The 15,593-nt window shown below is 39.8% G+C and overlaps 1 protein-coding gene and 1 long non-coding RNA gene across 7 annotated transcripts in view; both read left to right on the top strand.

Moving 5' to 3' along the window:
• The window catches only part of rnd2 (Rho family GTPase 2), a 75,720-nt gene extending 70,444 nt beyond the window's left edge, over nt 1–5,276 (top strand). The window contains exon 5 of the mRNA XM_057817388.1: nt 456–5,276. Coding sequence (XP_057673371.1) covers nt 456–710 — 255 coding nt within the window. The 3' untranslated portion in view covers nt 711–5,276. The remainder of the gene's footprint in view (nt 1–455) is intronic.
• A 6,902-nt stretch (nt 5,277–12,178) lies between these two features.
• Nucleotides 12,179–15,392, top strand: LOC130931674 (uncharacterized). Of its 6 annotated transcripts, none has more exons than XR_009067285.1 (10): nt 12,179–12,344; nt 12,758–12,791; nt 12,867–12,965; nt 13,061–13,137; nt 14,366–14,426; nt 14,497–14,548; nt 14,745–14,813; nt 14,923–15,036; nt 15,120–15,189; nt 15,318–15,392. It is a non-coding gene; the product is annotated as an uncharacterized LOC130931674 (long non-coding RNA). The 6 variants fall into 6 exon arrangements; XR_009067281.1 differs by having other exon boundaries at nt 12,180–12,344; nt 13,031–13,137; XR_009067283.1 differs by lacking the exon at nt 12,758–12,791 and having other exon boundaries at nt 12,180–12,344.
• Nucleotides 15,393–15,593: the final 201 nt, after the last annotated feature.

Below are 15,593 nucleotides of genomic sequence, written 5' to 3'. Positions count from 1 at the left end.
TAAATGCCATCTTGAGGATTTATTGTCATAATAAACAAATACAGTACTTATGTACTTTATGTTGAATGTATATATTCGTCCGAGTTTTATTCATTTTTTTCTTAATGCATTGCCAAAATGTATATGATCGGGAATGATTGGAATTGAATCAGGAGCAACAAAAAAAAAAAAAAAACAATCGGATCGGGAAATATCGGGATCGGCGGATACTCAAACTAAAACGATCGGAGCAAGGGTGCAAAAAAACATGATCGGAACAACCCTAGTTTTATATAGTCGAATCGTCTCAAAATATGATTTTAATTCACATAGTAATGCTATTTAAGATTTTTTTATGCTGTCACAGGCACTTTAAGGCTGCCACTAAAACTTTTTTAATAAGGAAAAACTACTTGGTTTTGTAATATGAATTCTTATTTCCCTAAAAATGTTATCGTGTTCTGTTTGTTTTTTAGGGCAGCACCATCGCCCGGCAGATGGGAGCGGTGGCCTACGCCGAATGCACGTCCAAAGTATCTGAGAACAGCGTGCGGGACGTCTTCCACGTCACCACGCTGGCGTCCGTGCGACGGCCACCGCTCAAGCGCAGCGCCTCGCGCCGGGGGCTCAAGTGCGTGTCGCAGCTGCCCCCGCCCCTGAGTCGGACTGAGCCCGCGGACCGAGCTCCCGTCCTGAGGAAGGACCGGGCCAAGAGCTGTGTGCTCATGTAGAAAATGATACGTGTACAGAAATACATACCAGAGGAAGCCTATTTATTGTTTTAGTTGCGCTGCAGGAGATGGAAAAATCAAGCTTCACTGTGGAATTTGGCTTTTTTAGTGTGATGTATGTTTTTTTTTGTTGCCACCAAAAAAAAAAAGTCTTTCTGAAGATTGGTCTGTATTGGAGCAATGGCGTACCGCAAGCAACACGTCACTTCCGCTCATTAATATTCATGACATTAGCTACTGTTGCTAAGGGGGGATACGCCACCGTTTTTCCCTAATAGGAAATGAATGGAAATCGCGTACGAAGGAGATGTTTACAGAGTTAAACCTATCAATTCTCTCCGAAAATGATGTCCCTGGTGCCAAATTCGCTGGCAAAGATGCGGAAAAACATAAAAATGTTCAGTTAAAGAGATGGCTTGAGTGTCGAAGGCTGAAAAAGACGAAAAAAACGAGCCGACCTAAGCATAGCCTTAGCTTTTTTTATCGATGCGACTGACAATGACATTCTCCTGTTTTAACAAGCTATCCTTTACCACCAGCCCTGTCTTTTTTATATATTATATCCTCTGGTTGTCCTACGTCTCTGACCGTTCTTGGGGGTAATTTAGTTAGCTTTGTGTAGCGATCGCAAATGCTACTCAGTGACAGCCAACGAACACTTTTATTTTTTTCATTGATAACAAATCTTAATTCTATAATTTATTTACACTTCCCCCTTACTAAAGTTGTTTTTTTTTTTTACAACAGAAAAGGTAACTGGCAGTCAAATACCATTTTAATTCTTTTCAGGTCATTCACTATCAGATGAAGAAGTACGGCACAACGTAACGCTAAAAAATAAGTTCAAAATATCAAAATGGCTTACCTCCTTGTCCTCTGAAGGAGCATGCCAACCCAACAAAATGTTTACTGCATATGAAATGTGAATGGCTTCACCCTGGCTTCACCTCGCTGGCGTTAAAAGGTCCGCGCAAGTTGATTCATTCTTCACATTTTGTCCTCCTAGTTTTTGGTTTCGGGAAACGTATGAAGAAAACATCCTTAATGTCTAGTGTCGTTTCCATAAGTTCCAAAAAAGCAATGCGTGATCAGTTGGGTTGGGCATCGGGAATCGAGCATCGATGGGAACCGGTTCTAACACTCAGATGCTCCCGGAATGATTCGAATTTTTAAATTTCAATTCCTTGTTTCGATGCTCTGACCGCCGAGCGGAAAAAAATTGCTCAAGTTTAAAGACTGATATTTATATACAAGTTCTAATTAACCCTGTGAGAGAAGTTCATTTAATTTAAAAAAAACGTCGAGAAGTTAAGACTTTTTTTTGGGCAATTTTTTGGACCCTGCATTTTTTTTTTTTTTGACCCTGCCTCTTAAAAGAATCGGAATCGGGAATCGTTCGGAACCGGAATCGTCCCATTTCAAACGATGCCCAACCCTACTTATATCGGTTAATATCGGCAAATCTTGAAAAAAGTCCATCTAATGGCCCGATATATCAGTCAACTTTTATAAGAAAGGTCATCACCCAAACAGTAAACATAACCATTATTAAATCGGTTGATATCGAGCGATCTTGAAAAAAGTCAGTCTATCGGCCCGATATATCGGTCGACTTTCATCAAATTTTTTGGACCCTGCATTTTTTTCCCCCCCTGCCTCTTCAAAGAATCGGAAACGGGAATCGTTCAGAACCGGAATCGAAACGTGGAATTGGAAAATCTGAACCGGAATCGTTCCATTTCAAACGATGCCCAACCCTAGTGATCAGCATGTTTGTTTTTGAAAGATTACTGGAGAAAAGTAGCACAATTAACATTGCTTCGATGTGAGGGCGGGTCTATAATGTCCCTCTTCTGCTTTACTTCCGCTTTACAATGCGACGTCACGGTCTAAAAATAGCATGCGTGCGGTACGCCATTGTTGGATAACTGATTCCTCCTTGAAACTTATTGCATCACTAAAATGGATACACTCCCATGACTTATGACGGCAAAGTGGGGACACACATGCGCACTCATTTATTATAACAAGTAGGATATACCAACTTTTTCGGACGATAAGTTTTTTTTCTCCTCATAGTTTTGGCCGGTGGTGCGAACTCGTATGCGCGAATCGTACATGAAATATTAAAGTGACCATCCAAACAAAATGACATGTCGGCTCAGTAGTGTGGCGCTCACGCAACAGGGAGATTACATTTGTAAAGGGCAAATTTTAAGAAAGAACATGCTTACAATCACTTCTACAAACAACGACAAATAATGGCATGTCATTGACTCAAATGTAATGCACAGGCACAGTGTCATAACTAAACGGCAGTGATCACATAACAACAAACTATAATGTATATCTAATTAACTGGCAGCTAATGAAACAATTGGACCAGTAGCTTAAAGGGATCCTCGATTTTAAAGACATGTAGGCTCTAATAAACCACATTGTACTCTTGTACTAAAATATGTTGTTAGAAACACATAAAATGTTAAATTAATGGCAATATTTTGTCATATTTAGTACATATTTTGACCAATAGTTGAGGATAGAATGCAAACAATGACAGAATGGGGAAAAATAAGCAAGCGAAACGTCATATTTAATATTTTGTGGCCCCGTCCCTTTGGCAGAAATAACTTCAACCAGTGGCCTCCTGTAGCTGCAGATCAGTCTGGCACGTCTATCTTGGCCCATTCTTCTCTACAATACTGCTGTAGTTCAGTCAGATTCCTGGGATGTCTGGCATGAATCGCTGTCTTTAGGTCATGCCACAGCATCTCAATGGGGTTCAAGTTTGGACTTTGACTTGGCCACTCCAGAACGTGTATTTTGTTCTTCTGAAACCTTTCGAAATTGATTTAGTTCTGTGTTTTGGGTCGTTGTCTTGCTGCAGCATCTATCCTCTTTTTAGCTTCAACTGTCTGACAGACGGCCTCAGGCTGTCTTTCAAAACTTTTGAATTCATTCTTCCATTATTGAATGCAAGTTGTCCAGGCCCTGAGGGAGCAAAACCGCCCCTATTCATGATGCTCCCTCCACCGTGCTTCACGGTGGCAATAAAATGTTGATGTTGGCGAGCTGTTCCATTTTTCCCTCACACTTGACGTTGTGTGTACTCCCACACTGTTCAACTTTGGTTTCATTAGTCCACAAAATATTTTGCCAAAACATCTGTGGAGTGTCCAAGTGCCTTTTTGCGAACATTACATTATGTTTTTTAGACAGCAGTGGCTTCCTCCGTGGAGTTCTCCTATGAACATCATTCTTGGCCATATAGTTGATGTGTGCACTGAGACTGGACTGTGCCAGTGATTTCTGTAAGTCTTTAGCAGACACTCGAGGGTTCCTTTTTACCTCTGAGTATTCTGAGCTGAACTTTTGTGGACGGCCACTCGTTGGGGGAGAAGCAAGTGCCAAACTCTCTCCATTTGTAGACAACTTGTCTGACTGTCAATTGATGAACATCCAGACTTTTAGAGATGGTTTTGTGTCCTTTCCAAGCTTTGTACAAATCACCAATCCGCTTGCTTGCTATCCTCATTAAAATATGAAAACCTGTAAATGGGTGGTTTTAGTTGAGGCAGACACTGTATTTTCATCTATGTGATTTTGACAAGGATCAGATCACATTTGGTGATTTTATGCAATGTGAGAAATTGTGAAAGGTTCTGTTACTTTTTTTTTTTTAAGCGCAGATCCGGCTTACAACCCTGCACCGTAGCCTGACGTGCAGCTCCCAAAAATCCTGACTACGCGTCATACGTTTCGTTACGTAAACATCAAACGTCGTTTCGGGTTTGGCACGACGACACCTCCGTTTTCAAACTTTCGCAAATGTCTTCTGCGTAGCCTATGCTTCAACATTTGTATTCACAACATATGTTGTGTAAAACTGATTAGCTGCAAATACACACGTTCCATCTCTGTTGCTATTGCTGTCAATGACATGAGAAAATATAAAGAATACGAGATGAGTCCCCCACAACTGTACAAAGACAAAGCCACACCCCTCTAGTGGATTGGCGCTGAATTACAAAGCCACCCGTTCCCTTGACGCAGAACTTTGAATGCTCAATGACGACGTACGGTCGTCGCTCCGCCGTCTCTGCAACGCAGAAGTAAAATTCAGCCCTCATACCCCAGAGCGACTCATCGTCCGAAAAACACAGTACAAAGAGACAAACAATGCCTAAACGTGATGTTGTCATCCTCTAGCTCTGTTGTTAAGGAGAATTGTTTTACCTTTCTCTAGAAATCATTTTCAAGTCTTGAACTACAGTATATTAAAGGTCCCAATTTTTGGAGCATTACAGAGGACCTTGAAAAAGCACACCACACACAAGCATGGTTAAGTTGTTAATGTGTGACAAGTTAATCATGTTCAAGCAAACTAAAGAAAAAAACAAAAAAAACAAATGGAAGGATTGGAGCCATGAGGTGAGCGAGTTCTTCGTGAACAGTGCCACAAGTGCATTCTATTCTATAATGTTGTTTTTCATGTTATTTTGTGCTTCACTTGTTTGCTCACGTTGCAAAATAAAGCACCAGCTTGACTGCAGCTGGCAGATTCAATTGCTGGCTTCTGTTTCTTTATTAGCGCAGCACATGTGCAGATGATGCCTTGGACGCTCACACTTAAAAAGCACCGGCTATTCACTGGAAACATTTAGCTCTCAAATTACCAGCAGAGAACTTTATATCATTGTAAGCCGCAGGAAATGATGCACGATTTGAACATGAGCACAGTGCTTATTCAACTTAATGATATTCTTCAAATATAGTGTGGAAAAGTTGGAGATTGAACACGAAACAGTTTTTTTAAAACCCCTTGCAACTCTGAAAACTACTGTTGTAACTGCTTTCGTGTTATTTCATAATTGAACTCACTGCCTGCTGTTGACGGGTAAAGCAAATGATCACTGCAATTTCTGCTAATTCAAATTGATTGGACATCCATTGCAGCCAGTGAGTCATGGACACTGCTGGCCAAAAGTATTGGCACCCCTGCAATTCTGTCAGATAATACTCAGTTTCTCCCAGAAACTGATTGCAATGACAAATGTTTTGGTAGTAATATCGTCATTTATTTTGCTTTCAATGAAAAACATCAGAGAATGGAGGAAAAAAGCATTACCATTTTACACAAAACTCCAAAAATGGGCTGGACAAAAGTACTGGCACCCTATGAAAAATCATGTGATGCTACTGTAATTTGTGTTAGTAAAAGCACCTGTCCCACATAACAGGTAATGGCAATAACTAAATCACACTTGCAGCCAGTTAAAATGGATTAAAGTTGACTCAACCTTTGTTATGTGTATACCACTTTGAGCATGGAGAAAAGAAAGAAGACCGAAGAACTGTCTGAGGAGCAAAATTGTGAGCAATCTCAAGGCTATAAGTCCATCTCCAAAGACCTGAATGTTCCTGTGTCTACCGTGCGCGGTGTCATCAATAAGTGTAAAGCCCACAGCACTGTGGCTAACCTCCCTAGATATGGATGGAAAATGAAAAACTGACGAGAGATTTCAACGAAAGATGGTGGATAAAGAACCTCGACTAACATCCGAACAAGTTCAAGCTGTCCCGCATTCTGAGGGAACAACAGTGTCAACCCGTACTATCCGTCGGCGTCTGAATGAAAAGGGACCCTACCCAGGAAGACCCCACTTCTGACCCAGAGACATAGAAAAGCCAGGCTGGAGTTTGCCAAAACTTACCTGAGAAAGCCAAAAACACTTTGGAAGAGTGTTCTCTGGTCAGATGAGACAAAAGTAGAGCTTTTTGGGAAAAGGCATCAACATAGAGTTTACAGGGGAAAAAACGAGGCCTTCAAAGAAAAGAACACAGTCCCCACAGTCAAACATGGCAGAGGTTCCCTGATGTTTTGGGGTTGCTTTGCTGCCTCTGGCACTGGACTGTGTGTGCATGGCATTATCAAGTCGGAAGACTACCAACAAATTTTGCAGCATAATGTGAGAAAGCTGGGTCTCCCTCAGAGGTCATGGGTCTTCCAGCAGGACAATGACCTAAAAGCACTAGAAAATAGTTTGAGAGAAAGCACTGGAGACTTCTAAAGTGGCCAGACCTGAATCCCTTAGAACACCTGTAGAGAGATCTGAAAATGGCACCCTTCAAATCTGAGACCTGGAGCAGCTGGCCAAGAAGAATGGTCTAAAATTCCAGCAGAGTAATGTAAAAAACTCATTGATGGATACCGGAATTTACCGGCAGTTATTCTGTCTAAAGGTTGTGCTAGCAAGTATTAGGCTGAGGGTGCCAATACTTTTGTCCGGCCCAGTTTTGGAGTTTTGAGTAAAATGATAATGATTGAATTTTATTTCCATTCTCTTTTGTGTTTTTTCATTAAAGCAAAATTAATTAAAGATATTACTATCAAAGCATTTGTAATTGCAATCATTTTCTGGGAGAAATTGAGCATTATCCGACAGAATTGCAAGGGTGCCAATAATTTTGCCCAGCAGTGTAGATAATACAAGTATCAAAGTTTGTTCTCCTGTTGGAATTCATTCTCTGTGGAGGAGGAGATCATAAAACTGCTTTCTTGTGCTTTGTCAGCTTGAGTAATAGGATGCAGGATTTCCCATCTAAAGAACACGAATCTGTTTACTGTTGGGCGGACAGACAAGCCCGCGGTGAATAGTCGCGTTGCAATATATTTTTTCACCCCACCTTAAAATTTCAATCCTGAATCACTGACATCAGCACGAGCGTGGTGGCGGCTGTGCTCAGAATCTTAATCAGCTTTTAATGGTCACTGTGACGTGCTGTCCTTTAAAGACCAAATGAGAAGTAATTTCATAACATGCCAAATAGGGTCACAATTAAAGTAAATAAACATTGTCCAACAAATAAAACATGAGAAAAATAATTTATATGTTGTATATTTGACAAGATAATTGCATTTCCGAAGTTCAAGCCTGAAAGGGGACGAACCCGGAAGTGATACGTCACACCGAGACCAGCGATGGCAGCGCTCCATACGGCCGCCGTACAAAGCCCTTCAAACAATGATTCAAACAGCAATATAAGCGATAGATCGAGCGCAAGGGAGGAGATCCAAGTTTTTGAAGAGTTGGAGGAAGAAGAGGAGCTTGGAATTTTATGTTGGACCTAACATGTATTAGCCAGACGCTAATCAGGATGCAAACAATGTGCCTAGACTACCGGCCATGGAATGAAGACGAGACCCAGAAAGTTAGTAAGATATAGGCTGTTATTTCTTTCTTTATTTATTTAATTTAATTTCATTTCAGGCAGTGCCATTCATCTTCACAAATACAGATCTTTGCTTTCAAGAAACAACAGAGACAAAAAAAAGACACAAAACAAAACAAAATGCCTGAAAGGGAGTGGGACGAAGAAAACGTATTAAATCCCACCCCGATTTCTCAATTATCATCAAAATAAATAACCTATTTTCCTGCAACCTGTTTCTGTTTAGTTACATAGAATACATCTTTCTCCGACACATGTAACAGGAGGGCCGAACCCTCAATATTGATTCCCTCAGTCAAAAAGAGAGAAAACAAGAACAGCAAAACCAAAATATGTGTATATATATAGGCCCCTCGGAATGACGACGTGAGATCGACTGATGTGCAAGGTTTCTTTATTTTCCAAACGTCCTTACGACACCGTGAAACTAAAATTCAATACAAAACGATTAACATTTCACAGTGATCAGTTATCAGACATCAAACAATTCCAAACAAATAAAATACCTCGCTGCGCTCTCCGAGGCGTGCAAATCAACCCGAACACGGAAGCTGCTTCAAGACCAGCGAGCAGACATCAGCTGGCCAAATCAAGTAACAGTTTGCATGTGTTAGATGTTAAAAGCAAAGGATAGATATTTAACTCAACAAGGAAGCGTGCTTACCGGCTCCTGCGTTGACAAGACGCAGCTGTCTGCTAATTGGCAACCGGATGTTACGTCGTTTAAATACGCGCAGCGCAGGGCCAAAATCCATAAACAATTTACAAAATAGAAAAGATAGTTCACAAATATAAAATACACAAAAACGATATTGGCCTTTTACAATATACATATATATATATATATATATATATATATAAAATGTGTGTGTAAATATATACAAATACACACACACTTATATTGCGTATTATATACCATACCAGTATGGTAAAAAGACCGACACATACAATACCTCCCTGAATATACTTAGACCAAATTAATTGTTTATAATGAAATTTAAATATGTCAATATTTTTAAACTCTCTTAGTGATGAACTCAGATTGTTCCATAATTTAACGCCTCGTACGGACACACAGAAGCTCTTACGAGTCGTTCTAAATCTAGGAAGTACGAACTCCCCGTAAGCTCTTAAATTGTGAGCTCTTTCACAAATGGTCAAATGTGTTTGTAACTTTGCGGGTAATGTGTTGTTAAAAGCTTTATATAGAATTATGGAAGTGTTGTAATCGTTGTTATTATTTTCATGATTTGAAGATGCTGGCATTTGCACATAATTTTATGTTTTGTCTATCTGATGACATTGTTTACAAAAAATAATAATCAAACTTCATGTTCATTTTGGCAGATCTGGCAGCTCTCGTGCATATAAAATAATAATATAAAAACGGTGGGGGGAAAGAAGGAAACGAGTCGTTGATGGGATTCCGCCCGACACCTCTCGGCCACCGTACCTATGTGAAATGGGGCACTTTTCGTGTTTTAATTTTCCCTTATGCATTTTTTTAATATACTCCAGTTCGCTCCCCATTTAGTAGGGAGGGAGCGACTTAGCCGATGGACGAGAGGTGACTTGTTATGCTGTGCTACATTAGTTTTTTTTTTTTTTTTTAAATTTATATTTACATGCATACAAACTTCTGCTTCACAAAACAGTCAGTTGACCAAAAATTGACACATACAGATGCACGCTTATATTATCGCAAAATAAAAGTGCGCAGTACGCTTCAGTTGGACATTGCATGTTTTATTTCTTCTCTAAATGCCCTTTGTTTTGGTGTGGTGGAAATGGCCACCCTTTTCAGTTTCGACTCTGGCCCTCCCTTATAGAGTTTAAATAGTGTCCTCTAACTGTGAAAATAGTTTCAAGCTCATCTGTGACCCTAAACTGGAAACCGCACTACTAAAAAGTTCAAATATTGCTTGTCAAAAGGGATAAAAATGGGCCGTGGTTTCAATGTGTGACCCTGCTGATAAACTCCAAAGCAACTCTTTTTGAAGGGCAACAACTAAAAGATTCAAACAAACTAAAAAGCAATTCATATTCCTGGAACATAGCGAGTGCAGCTGGTGTCTCCTCTGCATCCGGCGCCGGGGTGTCTTCCAAATAAATCCGACATGGCCCCAAGGCAGGCCCGCGGCGGCGGCGCTCGGGCTTTGGCACCCCGAGAAAGAACGTCGGCTCGGTTCAACGTTGGCTCATCACGGGATTGAACGCTTCGGCCAAAACGAAAGAGTGCCTGTTGGCTTCCGTGAGCACAAATTTTGGAGGCGGTAGAACTACTCAAGGGCTATACCTCAGCAAAGTACAGATATTTGTCTCTGAAAAGACACACTGGTAAAAGAAGAACAGATTCAATGAGTTAAAAAAATAAAATAAAATGAAATATACCCAACTGCGACATACAGTGTATGACAAAAGTGAGTACACCCCTGGCATTTCTGCAGATATTTAAGTATATCTTTTCATGGGACAACACTGACAAAATGACACTTTGACACAATGAAAAGTAGTCTGTGTGCTGCTTATATAATAGAGTTCATTTATTTTCCCCTCAAAATATAGCCATTCATATCTAAACCCCTGGCAACAAAAGTGAGTACACCCCTTAGAAACTACATCCCTAAATGTCCAAATTGAGTACTGCTTGTCATTTTCCCTCCAAAATCTCATGTGACTCGTTAGAGAAGTGCTATCAGCATTGCTGCAGAGATTGAAGAGGTGGGGGTCAGCCTGTTAGTGCTCAGACCATACGCCGCACTGGTGTGCATGGCTGTCACCCCAAGAGGAATCCTCTTCTAAAGACGGTACACAAGAAAGCCCACAAACAGTTTGCTAAAGACATGTCAACAAAGCACATGGATTACTGGAACCATGTCCTATGGTCTGATGAGACAAAGATTAATATGTTTGGTTCCGATGGTCTCGAGCATGTGTGGTTGGGACCAGGTGAGGAGTACAAAGATAAGTGTGTCATACCTACAGTCACGTATGGTGATGGGAATGACCCCCCCCCCCCCCCCCCCCCCCCACCACCACCACCTCTTCGATGCACCTGTTACTCGAGGTTCTTTATCCACCATCCACACAATCATACATTTAAATCTCTCGTCAATTTTTCTTTTCCGTCCACATGTAGGGAGGTTAGCCACAGTGCTGTGGGCTTTAAACTTATTGATTACACTGCGTACGGTAGACACAGGAACATTCAGGTCTTTGAAGATGGACTTGTAGCCTTGAAATTGCTGATGCTTCCTCACACATTTGCTCCTCAAGTCCTCAGACAAGTCTTTGGTCTTCTTTCTTTTCTCCATGCTCAATGCGGTACACACAAAGTTGAGTCAACTTTAATCCATTTTAACTGGCTGCAAGTTTGATTTAGTTATTGCCACCACCTGTTATGTGCCACAGGTAATTAGCTGGTGCTGTTATTCACAGAAATCACACGATTTTTTAAAGGGTGGCAATACTTTTGCGCCGGCCCATTTTTGGAGTTTTGTGTAAAATGATAATGATTTTATTTTTTTCCCATTATCTTTTGTGTTTTTTCCAAGGGCGTAGGTTTGCATAGGGATGGTGGGGACATAACACTACCAACTTTTCAGGATGCTGAAATTATCCCCACCAACTTTTAAGCAACCTTATTTGCAGTATGACTTCCGTTATATAGGTCATTTAAGATCGTCTTCCTATATGTTGTGAGGATAGAATTGATCCGACCATTATTAAGTGAATTACAGTACTTTCATTATGTTCAGACTTACATTGACCCCTTTTCACTCACTGAATGTGCCAGTCAATTTTTTCCCCTCACACACACGTTTGATTGGCTCATGACTTCACCCCCCCCACACACACACACACACATTCACAGCCCGACAGAAATACAACATGCCGCCTCCCCCGCCCCCTTCGAAGACAAGGGATATTTCAACGTAGAAGTAATGTAAAAAGACGTCAATATTGTGGAGGTAGGGAACACACTACTAATTTTGCATCTGCTACTGTGCTTCAAGTCAATTTTACTTACTTAGATTTCTTGAAATAAGAAAAACAGCTGGCTGAAAATAATATTAAGACTTATTTTAAGCAAAAAGTTTGACAATTTAATCTTAACCCTTTAACACCTAAGCCTATTTTGGCCGAATTTGCATGCCTTTGATGTTGCCTTTATATTTCAAAGAGAAAACTGTTCACAATGGCCAAGTTGGGTCCCTTTTTTCGAGAGGAGTCTGGCTGCAGCCCGCCTCTCTCAGTACCCTGCGCCGCTCTTCTCAGTACCCATCCCGCAGACAGGAAATGACGCAACACCGCAGCTCTCAGTCCCCTCAGACCGGAAATGTCGTCAACCCTTGCGACGAAAACAAGTTACGTTATTTCACCTCTCGCGAAAAAAACACGGTAAGTGGCCGCACTGAAAAAAAGTTTTTAAAAGCGTATGCATGTTTAAAAATGTTAAATAGTTAAACAAGACTTGCGGTGAAAATATGAAGTGTTTATTCTGAGTTGAAAAGACCGTACTTATATCTAGTATACTTAATGTAATTTAAATAATGTCTTCCTTTACTAACTGCATGTGACTTTGCTCTACTTATATTGTTTAATACGTACTGATGAATTCAGCAGCGAATTCGCTAATGCTGCTAATGCTTTTTACATTTTTTTTTCACAATGAACAGTCTTCTTTGTGTAGTTTTCATTATATTGCACTCTTATTTTTCATTATGTACATGCCTGCAATTCGCAGCTCGCTGTTTTTGTTGTTGTATGGTATTGTTGTTTTGCCTTCATTTGTTTTGTCTGGTCCTTTGTAGTTTGAATGTTGTCACATGATCCAAATAGGACAAGGTTGTAATTTTTTCTTGATATTGTTACTCTGCTTAGCTATATATTTTTTCATTATTTTGTTTTTTTTTTTACTAGCTGCAAGATCACCACCCCATTGGGAAGAAACTAAATCACGACCCCCAAATGGTAGTCTTCCCATGCAGATACAGGGATGTCACACAGATCCAAATGGAAGTAAGTAGCATAAATATTAATGTACTTTAGATTTTGGACTGTGCTGAATACTTTTTTTTTGATAGACATCGAACACTGTAAAACCCACTGTGCAGACAGGACCAATGGTGACAATATAAGACCATGCCGAGCTTCATGGACGCTTCAAACTCATCCTGCCCAGGAACGGCTGGTATGTTTTATGTCTGAGACAAATGTTGTGCTCAGTGGAAATCTGGATAGGCTTATTATTCCTTATATTAGTTAACAATTGGACATAATTGATTATTTACTCTTTGTTTATTTAACCAATCAACATTCTCATTAGCTTATGCAAATCTTGAATATAAAGAGGCCAGAAATTGTGTTGATTGTCTAAAAAAAGAAAGTTTGATTGACACGTGCTGACTTTTGGAACGTTGGCCTGAACAATGAAATGGAATCAACTGTGAATTTTGAGGATTTAGTTTCTCTAAAGAACATAATGTCACTTGTACAATTAAGTAAAATGTAACTTTTTGTTTTTGTTTTTTTGCAGATATGAAATGCATATTTATAACTTGTCTAACAAGTAGCTCATTCAAAGGTATAAAAAAGTATTTTTTTGGCGTGTGTAGGGTATTATTTTAACTATGTAGCCTACAGAATGCTTGTATGGGCTCATGTAGGTGTCTGCGTACGTTTGTATTTATATAACATATGTCCGTGTGTATAGATTATGTATTTTTCAGGGAAGGACCATATTTGTGGCTGACCCCTATGTTGTTGCAACATGGTGAAAGCCTACAGGATGTGACCCACACATGCATCTGCCTGTAAGGCTGATTAGTAACAACTACAACTTGGAGCATTGGTTCATTTTCAAAGAACAGTCAAATCATAACAAATTAAATGATCCAAATTCCAATTATTTGTGGGAAGAAAAACAGATCCAATCTTGAGATCAGAGAACTATTGTTATCTCTAATGAAATTCAGTAACCATTCATATTGGCATGGCGTTTCCATGATGATCCAGAATAGCCTTGTTTGGTTTTGAAGGTATGTTCCAGTCGATCCTTTTATTTTGCCCCTTCAATTAAAGCAGAATTGCACTCCAGATGATTCATCCAATCATTTGAAGCAAAATTCTAAAATGCCACTCTAAAATTGCGAATGTTTTGTTTCAAGGGCATTGGCCCGGTCTCAACATTGGTAGGGACGAATATAATGCAAATAAGGTTGCTCAAAAGTTGGTGGGGACAACTTTAGCATCCTGAAAAGTTGGTCGTGTTATGTCCCTACCGTCCCTATGCAAACCTACGCCCTTGTTTTGTTTGCATGAATCATTTAAACCTGACTGGTTGGTGTTCTTATGCATGGAAACACGTTTGTAATTGTTTAACTACTGTATTTAATATAAACCGATATTTTCAATTGCAGAAAACGTTGACAGTCAATCAACAGGGGGACATGGAAAGAGAGGATTGGAAGTGAAATAGAGGTATTTGTAAAAGTGTGTATTCATTGATTCAAAACTTGAAGGAAGTGACTCGGTTAAATTCTTACGTTAGGGTTTTTCGGGACAGCCATAGGGGAAGGACTGTGGCATCTTCATGTTGGTAGGTGAGTTAAACTGTCCAATTTTGTCCTCTGTTATATTTGTATTCATTTATCCATTTGTAGTATGCTCTTTGCACTGTTCTGGATGCTCTCTTTGAGTTTAACCATTGTAAAATGAAGTTCACCGAATCATTCAAATTGGGCTACAAAATATCCTTGTCGTTATTCTTTATTTACACTTGTTTTTAATTTTTGTTAGACTGATATGCCAACTCTGAGGAAGTGGTGGTGTATATTGCTAGTGGACAATTTCAAACTTGGGTGCATGGTAAGTCTTTGAAACTGTTGATATGGCATTCATAGGAAAGTAGGTGCACAGCACCTTAATTCTTTGTTGGAAAATGTGGAATACTTATTTTTGTATTTTTTCAACTTAGGTGAGCCACAGGAAAGAGTTTGCCCATTGGACAGATAAGGCAAAAGCATTACTGCAGGGTGAAGTGCCACCAGTCTATCAGCTACAGAAGTGAAATTTGAATATAATTGCTGAGGTCAGCTTTTAAAGACTTTTTAGTGTCCATTACTCTGACGCACTTTTGAACATGTCCCCCTTTATTCACTGATTTTTTTTTAGGAAGAGGTGCAACCACAGCTCCTTCAAGTTAGTGGTGGCCCACTCCAAAAAGATATGGCGGGAAAAAATGGTAAGATTGTTTATATATCTAGTTTAATGCAATGCCTGAAAAGAAAAATCAAGTATAAAATTAACAAAGCATCATTTTTATTATGTAATATTCAAATAGCTGTTTTCTTTCTCTTTTCCAATGAACAGTTTTGGTAAAAGGATTGTGCAAGACAGCACAAAAGCCTCGGACAGGGCGGGGGGGGGGGGGGGGGGGGGGATCAATGCAGTAGGAGTTCCCAAGCATCCTGCAGATGGAAGAGGATGAGCACGAACTACAATGTCTTGGAGCCATTCAAGTTCTGTTTCAACCATCTGGAAGATGGATTTACCTTTTTTGAGGAGATTGTTGACCAAAGAAAATATCTGGTATTCTCTCAATAATAATAAAAAAATAATAAAAATAAAGTTTACCATATTAGAACT

The sequence above is a fragment of the Corythoichthys intestinalis genome, chromosome 16 (assembly GCF_030265065.1).
Source record: "Corythoichthys intestinalis isolate RoL2023-P3 chromosome 16, ASM3026506v1, whole genome shotgun sequence".
In the NCBI taxonomy this organism is placed as follows: domain Eukaryota; kingdom Metazoa; phylum Chordata; class Actinopteri; order Syngnathiformes; family Syngnathidae; genus Corythoichthys; species Corythoichthys intestinalis.
The sequence above is the reverse complement of the archived record's forward strand: the minus strand, read 5'-3'. Positions and strand labels throughout refer to the sequence as shown.